Below are 9,266 nucleotides of genomic sequence, written 5' to 3'. Positions count from 1 at the left end.
AATGGTCTTCCAAGTCAACACATAATCGCTAATCTCTTGAGAGAGCTCTTTAATATTTCTATGATATTTTTTCTGACGATGGGATATCAGAAAATAATTATTTTGTGATACTAAAAATAGGATAATAAGAATACGTGTGACTTAGAGATCATAACCTTATTTATAGATAACTTTTCTATCATTTTTTGGATTTCTATTCAGCTCATCATAAAAATAGAAATTATTCTTAAATCTCTACACATTAAATACCCTCATCCTATTAGATACATTAAAATTCAAATCATAATTGATTACTTTAATTGGATTTAACCTTATTTGACAGTTTACAACACATAAGTATTCACATATAAGTCCAACGTCGGATTAAAGATCCAACAATCTCCCACTTGAATTATATGTGTAATCTTATAATTATGTTTTGCAATTAATCATATGAATTCAACTTTACTGTCATTATTTAAATGTATCTACAGCCATATATTGTAAATGATTTGACATAGAGTGCAATAAAATGTGAAATTCCTAACTTAATCCCGAAATCAAGTAAAGTACAACTCCATATCCAAATCAAGGGGCTCTCCAAAACTAAACATATAAATCCCATCTAAGAAGAAATTATTAAATTGCAAAGATTGAAATGCATAAGAAAGACATAATTTCAAAGAATCAAAAGTATTTGAATAAGATTAGAATCCAAATTAAAGAGATCGACAACCAGAATCATGTGACCAAAGAGTGCAACTATTACTTAAGAAACACTTCATTCTTTATTAATTAGAAAAACACTCGAATCTTATCCACACGTAAATCACCAATTATGTCTTTGATTATTTTCTGCAGGTATGAACTATGAGGTCAATTGGGTGTATCCATCATGTAAGAGGCAAATCAAAACTCAGAAGAAATGTAAAAATCTATATCCAGTAACCATTATTGAGCATAACAAATTGTTTTATGCAGAAACAGTACCCACCACATGCGAGCCAACTTAGAGCTCAGAAGATATATATATATATATATATATATATATATATATATGGTTGCTGTGGAATCTGACAGGTGCCGAACCTGTGCAACAATAATAACTAAAAAGTGTGAGAACCCGAAAATTTTTCCATTTTCTAAACATTATTTTATTTTTTTGCCTACATTTTTATACTGTCCTTTAAAATATTAAATTTTCTATGCATTTTATAAGTAAGTACAATTTTAAATCATTTTTCTAGTATAAGTTAGTGTACGTTAAATTTGAAGTGCATTATAGACATGGGACCTGCTAGTGCGATAAATTTTGGTGACTAAGTGATTTTTGTGGTAAATGATATTATTTTACAAGGTGCTAGGAGATGATTAGAGGTTAGTTAGATAGATTAACCATTGGAAGAAAGAAGATAAGTTTTAAACATTTAAAGGGCCAAGTGTCACCACCCCATTGGAGGTTATATCTTATTTTGCCTAAAAAGATCGAACGAGTCCTGGCGAGAGTTGGGCAAGCGATCCGCCGAGCCCTTTGGTTCGCCTTAGGGGAAAGTGGGGTTGTTACAGGTGGTATCAGAGCTATTTCGCGTGGTCTCTGCGCGGAGTGAGTTTGGACCAAGTGATGTTATGGTCCTGATTTCGTGAATAAGTGTGAAGGATTAAGTGCTCTTTTGAGCATAGGTTATGAATCATGAATTGTTATAGGTTTTAAATCTTTATCATGGCACTTGAGGACAATAGATATGTACGGCAAGTAGGAATCTCAATTGTAGATAATTTACTGTTGGGACTGGCCAGTTCGAGTAATGAATTATCTCGGATTCTTGTACCCGAATACGTGGGAGTTGAGGGCAATACTACGGACTTGTGATCTTCATTTCGGGGATCAGGAATGGGCTAACGTTTGGTGAGAGCAAGTGCAAGGGGTCTACGGATGTCTAGTTCGTATAGTAATAGAAGTGAGAGATCGGACGGGGAGTATTTTAACCGAGTGTGGAACGGCATGTCGCGATTTCTTCTTGTTTTGCCCTTGTATTGTTACTATATGTATTTGGCTTGTGGCATTTCAATACTTACATGTATAGTATTTGTTGTACTTGATTTTGTCTACTTGATATGTCTCTTTGTGAATTTGGTGTGTTATATCTTGTCGTTTTAGTCAATTTCCTATGTTTACATACTAAATCATCTTTTGAAAAAAAAAGAGAGAGAGAAAAGGGAATGGAAAGGAGATGTAGTCGTGGTCGGGGAGCTAGTCGTTACCATGAGGCTAGGCAAGCTCAAGAATCGAAAAAAGAAAGAGAAACAGTAGCTGAGCAAGATCGTGGACCGAGGGTTGAGGCAGGAGACCAAGTAGCAACGGCGATACAACAAATGACAAATATCCTAGCGCGATTGGTAGATCAACAAGGTCAAATGCCCGTGAATCAACCCCAGAATCCCGTGATAGGAGAGGATAGGGCTCTGGAGCGGTTTCAAAAGTTTGTTCCTCCTAAATTTCTTAGAGGGTCTGATCCAAATGTAGCTGAACAGTGGTTAGAGGCAATGATTAATATCTTTGCAGACTTGAACTACACGGAGCATAGACAAGTGAACTTTGTTGTATTCCAATTCGAAGGACAGGCTCGAGTATGATGGAATGTTATTAGGGCAAAGTGGGACAGAGAACAGACTGCATGGACTTGGGCGAACTTTATAAGGGAATTTAACGAGAAGTACCTCCCACCTTTGGTTCAAAAAAGGAGAGAGGATGAATTTATTGGGTTACGTCAGGGAACCCAGAGTGTGGCCGAATATGAGACTAAATTTACTAAACTGTCTAAATTTGCGTCCGAATTGGTGGTTACGGAGCGTAGAAGAGTGAGATGGTTTATACAAGGATTAAATTTGGAAATCCAGGAAGCTTTAGCAGCGGTTCAAGTTAATACTTTTACTGAGGTTTTGGAGAAAGTTCAAAGAATTGAGAACGCGAAAGCACAAGTAAAAGATTTTCAAACGTGGAAAAGAGGTACATCTAGTAGCATACCTGAGGAATCTAGAGAAAAGATAACGCCCTCCAAAGTGCAAAAAGTGAACCACTTACCTCACCCACCATGGACATTAGGAGCATTAGATTCAGGGTCTACAAAAGGAAGTCAAATAGCATCAGAGAAAATTTCTCAAGAAGGCCAAAAAGTGACTTCTCACTTGGCTTGTGGATACCGTGGGAAAGCAAATCACACTGAGAATGATTGCTGGAGGAAAGGGCGAAAGTGTTTAATTTGTGGGAGTAGCAATCATCAATTTAGCAATTGCCAGAAAAAATAGCCACAAGAGAATAGTACTCAGTAAGTGGGTGGAACCAAATCGAAACAAACTAATGAAAGAGGGAACCGAATAAAAGTACCAACACAGGTATATGCCGTAGACCAGCAATAAGCTCCGAGGTCATCTGAGACAACGGAAGGTAAAAATTTTGATGACGAAATTTCTTAATGGGGAAAGAGTGTGAGAACCCAAAAATTTTTACATTTTCTAAGCATTATTTTATTTTCTTGCCTACATTTTTATATTGTCCTTTAAAATATTAAATTTTCTATACATTTTATAAGTAAGTACAGTTTTAAATCATTTTCCTAGTATAAGTTAGTGTACGTTAAATTTGAAGTGTATTATAGACGTGGGACCCGCTAGTGCGATAAATTTTGATGACTAAGTGATTTTTCTGCTAAGTGATATTATTTTACAAGGTGCTAGGAGATGATTAAAGGTTGGTTAGATAGATTAACCATTGGGAGAAAGAAGATAAGGTTTAAACATTTAAAGGGCTAAGTGTCACCACCCCATTGGAGGTTATATCTTATTTTGTTTAAAAAGATCGAACGAGTCCTGGCGAGAGTTAAGCAGGCGGTCCGTCGAACCCTTTGGTTCGTCTTAGGGGGAAGTGGGGCTGTCACAAAAAGTCCTAATTGCCACCACAATTAATTATAGAACAAATTAAAGTACTAGAACAGGGACCCTAGGTGTGCAATGGGTTACTCAATTCACCCTGTTCCCAAAGAGTTTGCTTGATCTGATATACCAGAATTGTCTATAAAAGTATTGAATTTACGTACAATGGCAAGTAGGGTCGATTCCATAGGGAACGGATAGGAAGTTGTTTCTTTCGAAGTCAATAGAACAAAATTGGAGGATATTTAATGGAGTGAAAGTGAAAATAAAATAACCAAAATTCAAAACTAACTCACCAAGTACAATTTACTGAAAATTACAATTAATAAAATTCTACCCAAGGGATCAACTTTTCAGGCACGATCCAATTAAATGATCATCGATGCAAAGATATTTCATTCATTCGTCACTAGGTTGGTTATAGCCATCAACAAGCTCTGACAGCCAATTCTTCCTTACTTTTTCGACAGTCAAGGTACGACCGTTGACTGCTTTTCTAACCAAAAAATAATCCTAAGTACGACCGTAGGAATTTAATTATCCAGTTGTATTAAAACTAGAAAAACCCAACCCTAACCAATAAACACGCTTAGAGGGTTTATTTAAATTAGATCATACGTTTTCCCAACACAAAGCTAATTATGGTGGTTGTCACTAGTTGTCAACTAAACGAATAATTACGGATTCAATTTAATTAACGTGACAGTAAGCTATTAAATTAAATTAAATATCCGACCGTTGATGCTCAATTAATAAAATACCCATGAACAATTAATCTAGGAAATGCATGAATAGTAACAAATTGGAAGAAATAATGAAAATTCGATTAGATCTCACAGATGTTATGGACCGCGCCTACGCGTCGATCTTTGGGTAGAGGAAAAATCTAGCCGCTCCTCATCATATCAATCTCGCGTGATATAATTGAAATCATTCAATTAATTACCAACAAGTTGGGAAAGAAGAGAGAATAAGGAGACAGACGAAAAGTCTTTCTTATCTCTGGGTTTTGTGTTCGTACTGAAGCAAAAGAAAGGTAAAGGTAAAGGTCTGATGGAAGCCGTACAAAGCAAAAGCAGAGAGCCAAATCGTCTACAGGGAAAAGAAAACTAAAAGCTAATCTATTGATCCCACGTGAATCTGGCTTTCTTTTTATTCGCCACAGATTGCTATCCCCTCGAAAATGTAAGAAAGCTCCCAGCCAATCTCCTTATCCCACGTGAATCTGGCTTTTACCAATTTCTCTCAAAGTAGCCGCTGAAAAGAAAGAGAGCGTCCCCAGACTCTACTTCCTCTAGGAATAGAGTTTTTATCCCCTACACCTCCGCTACCCACGAGCCTTTTGATTTCCTAATTGCCCATTTTTGCTACCAATCCCACGAGATCCGTCTTTTGGGTATCTTTCTACGGTTTCTGGCATGGGCACGCCCTGAGATGAAAAATCTTTTGGAAATTTTTCCCAAGATACCAATTTTAACACCAACCGCCTGCAATTTACACAAATATTAAATATGAGCAAAATCTCAATATTTAGCACAGTAAGTAGCCAAAATTATGACCAAATAACAGCGCGAAAGGTGCCTAATAATTGCTCTATCAAATCCCTCCACACCTAGACAATGCTTATTCTCAAGCATTTCAAAACTCAGAAGTACAATCAAGATAGCAACGGTTCCGTAGTGGTCTATACTAACACAAGCATCCCACATTCCTGACAATGTCACCAAAATTAGAACATACCGGACAGGTGGTTATCTAAAGAATATGAACAGTAATACACGTCACCTTCAAGAGAATGTATAAATATTAGGAACGCTCAAATCAACATCATGGAATGGAATTACCATAGACTTGCACATTTATCACATCTCCACCACTTAAAAGTGAACTCAATACAAAAATCAAAGGAACTTTAATAGAGTTGTAATGGAGTTTGGGTAAAAGGCGAGATAAAAAGGTAAAGATAGGGTGTAATGTGTCAAAAGAATGTCTGATATCCACTACATAACCACAATATTTTTCCGGAGAAATCCCACAAGCCAGGCATTTCCATTTGCTATACCTACTGTGCAAATGTCAAAACTCTTCTCTCTCTTTTTTTTGAAAGGGCGTCTTGCAAGGCGTGGGTACGCCCTGTAAGCCAGAATCCCATGTTCACCAGTCTGTCAACATTTTCTCCTTTTTTTCTTTTCTTTTTTTTCTTTCGATCTCAGATGCATAGAACCAGCACCATACAACTTCTATTTTGACAACACTTGCGACCCTAGATTTATTCGTCTTGCACAAGCAATGAAATTCAGATATCTCTTAACGACACAAGATTGAACAAGAAAGTCTAAAAAGATCCTAGGTTATCAAACACGGCTAACATACAAAAGAGAAGGATAAAAGCTCAAATCAATTCACTATTGGGAGACAAGATGAAGGCATGGTTTGTAGAAAGTTAAAGAAGGTTAAATCCTAAATGCCTTTATCATTTCAAATGCATCCAGTTCAACAAAATGTGGTCTCGACATGTATAAAATAGCAAGTTCTAGAATGCCAATACCATGTGTGATACCCACTCAACAACCCAAACGAAGCAAACAAGAATAATGTGCTCATGCATGACTCAAAAGCTCCCAAAAGTTTCAAGAATGGGTCAAGTCCAACATATTCAACATTCAACGATATTGCCAAGGAAAAACAAAATACACATCTAGCATAAACGACCCCATACACGTGCACCCTGATTGTGCAACCCATCATAGCAACACGCTCTAGCAGTTAACAAATGTAGAACTAAAGAAGTCAACTAACTACATATTTTTTTTTAACTTTTTATTTCTTTATTTTGTTTGTTTTCTGTTTGTTTCATTTTTCCTCTTTTTTTTTGTTTTCTAAGCAAAAAAAAATAATAGAAACCATCCAAGCAAAAGAAATAATAGAAATCACCCCCACACCTAAAACTTACATTGTCCTCAATGTAGCAAAGACAAAATAAAATGTAAGGTTAAAGGGGTCGAAACTTCCCTGACTACCCAGAGGGTGCATCGAGACACTAAGGGGGAGGAGGATGAGGTGGCTGGAATCCAATATGAGCAAAGAAAGCTGCCTGATTCTTCGTCTGAATACGGGCAAAAACTTGCAGCGCTGCAAGATGGCGGCGGATGCGAAGTGAAATCGCGACTCCGAGCAGCAGATGGCTAGCGGGCAACTTCGGCAACGGCGAAAGGCAACAGCTATAGCAATGGGGGGATTGCAAAGGCCAAGAATTAGCGGCAGCGACTGCGTGCGGATCAGCACAGCTGCAGCGGACGAATAAGAAAAGGGAAAAAGTAGAAATTGAAACTAAGACAAAGCAACGGAAAGTGAAAAGTAGAAACTAAGACAAAGAAAATTGAAAAGACTAGACAAAACAAGAAAAGAGGAAAGTAGAAAAGTGGGATTAGAGATGATCCTGGTCGTGTTCGACTTTCGTTGTCGCAAAGGATGGAAGGCGTAGGCACGCCTTGGAAGGTGAGGTCGTCTGCCTATAATATACTCGACACGATCTGCTGTGCGGCGTGGGCACGCCTTGGAGGTAGAAGTCCGCTGTCCACCAAATTTTACAAACGCCCATGTGCGATGAATACAAGGTGCGGGCACGCCTTGTAACATGAAGTTTTCTGCCCACAAATTTTTTTGCTCCCAACCCAGAATAAAACTGCATAGAAACACCCATGACCTACAATACAGGTTGTTTGTTAATAGGAACTTAAACCCACTAATCTTGAACATACAAATATGAAATAAAGCACAATTAAAATTCTTGGATTGCCTTCTAAGTAGCGTCTTTCTTTAACATATTTAGCTAGATGTTAAACACCACTCTTCAATTTGGATGTAATTCAATTTTTCTTGTAATCAGTGGCCCTCCTCCGGGATCCAAATAGCCATTGAGTGCAACATTTTTCCTTAATTCTCTACCCATTTTTACCTCATGAATTGCTTTCATTCCATGATATTTGTTCGCAGCAACTTTGAATTTACTCCTACAAGCAAACTCAGAAAATTCTTGCACAGAGGGATTAGTAACATGAATAGCAAATACAGAATGAGAGTTAACAGGATGTTTCATTGTATCAAAAATATTAAAGTGGACTATTTCTCCATCAAATTCCATCGTGAGAGTACCCTTACTAACATCAATCTTAGTCTGGGTGGTACTCAAGAATGGCCTTCCTAATATAATGGGTGTGGATTTGGGGCACTTCTATCATCCATGTAAAGCACATAAAAATCAGCAGGAAAATTAATTCTTCTACTTGCACTAAGACATCCTCAACTATCCCATCCGGATAAGTAAATGTATGATCGGCCAATTGAATTATTATTCTCGTTTCTTTTAAAGGTCCTAAATTTAGGAAATCATAAAATGATTTAGGCATCACATTAATAGAATCCCCTAAATCTAGCATGACATTTTCGATATTCGAACGTCCAATCTTACAGGCGATAATAAACATATCTGGATCTCCATATTTAGGTGGTATTTTCCTTTTTAAAATTGGTGAAACATTCTCATCTACCACAATTTGTTCATCCCCCCTCAACTTCTTCTTGTTGACGCACAAGTTTTTCAAGAATTGAGCGTATTTTGGCACTTGCTTGATCGCGTCCAATAACGGGATATTGATTGCCACCTTTCGAAATATCTCTAGAATCTCATTTTCCTTATTTTGCTTCTTTGTCTTTTCCAACCTGCAACGCAAAGGAGGTAAGTTAGATTTAATAGGAGTTGAAGGAGTAAATTTTACCTTAGGGTCTCCGTGAATGGGTTCTTCTTCTTCAATCTCTTTTTCGATCTTTTCTTCAATTTTACTCTTTAGGTTCGTGGCCTTAGGCTCCTCCACTTTCTTGTCACTCCTTAATGTTATGGCACTTACATTCTTTGGGTTTGTCTCGGGTTGCGATGGCAAATTTCCGAAAACTTGGGACTCTAAGTGATTAATTACAGTTGCCATGTGACTTATTTGAGTCTACAGATTTTCATGCCCTATCTAGTTTCCTGTTGGAATTGAGCAGTGCTCGTGACCAAAGATCTAGTTTCTTGCTGGAGCTGAGTAGTACTCGTGGCCAGGTTCTTGATAATATCATCAAAAGAACGTCCTGAATTGAAGGACGAAGGTTGAGATTTTGGTTGCCATGGTTGCTGAAATCCTAGTGGACAATTTGAGAATGAATTCTGTGGCCTGTTCCCATAGCTAAAGTTGGGGTGGTCTCTCCAACTCGGACTGTACGTGTTCGAGTATGGATCATACTGCCTACGAGGCGCGGGCACGCCTCCGGGCATGTTCACTTGTTCAACCCCATCCTCTTGCAACATAGGGCATGAG

At 37.7% G+C, this 9,266-nt stretch overlaps 1 protein-coding gene across 1 annotated transcript; it reads right to left on the bottom strand.

Annotated features, from left to right (window-relative positions):
* Positions 1-8,081: 8,081 nt before the first annotated feature.
* LOC113773904 lies at positions 8,082-8,894 on the bottom strand. Its single transcript, XM_027318503.1, has one exon. It carries the CDS (start codon positions 8,892-8,894, stop codon positions 8,082-8,084), a length of 813 nt encoding a protein of 270 aa, XP_027174304.1.
* Between the last annotated feature and the right edge of the window lie 372 nt (positions 8,895-9,266).

This window comes from Coffea eugenioides, chromosome 6, assembly GCF_003713205.1.
Source record: "Coffea eugenioides isolate CCC68of chromosome 6, Ceug_1.0, whole genome shotgun sequence".
In the NCBI taxonomy this organism is placed as follows: Eukaryota; Viridiplantae; Streptophyta; class Magnoliopsida; order Gentianales; family Rubiaceae; genus Coffea; species Coffea eugenioides.
This window is presented reverse-complemented; position numbering and strand designations above follow the sequence as displayed.

What these genes read in the sequence shown, in the direction of transcription:
- LOC113773904 (XM_027318503.1), bottom strand. Translation starts at nt 8,894, where the DNA reads ATGGCAACTGTAATTAATCACTTAGAGTCCCAAGTTTTCGGAAATTTG.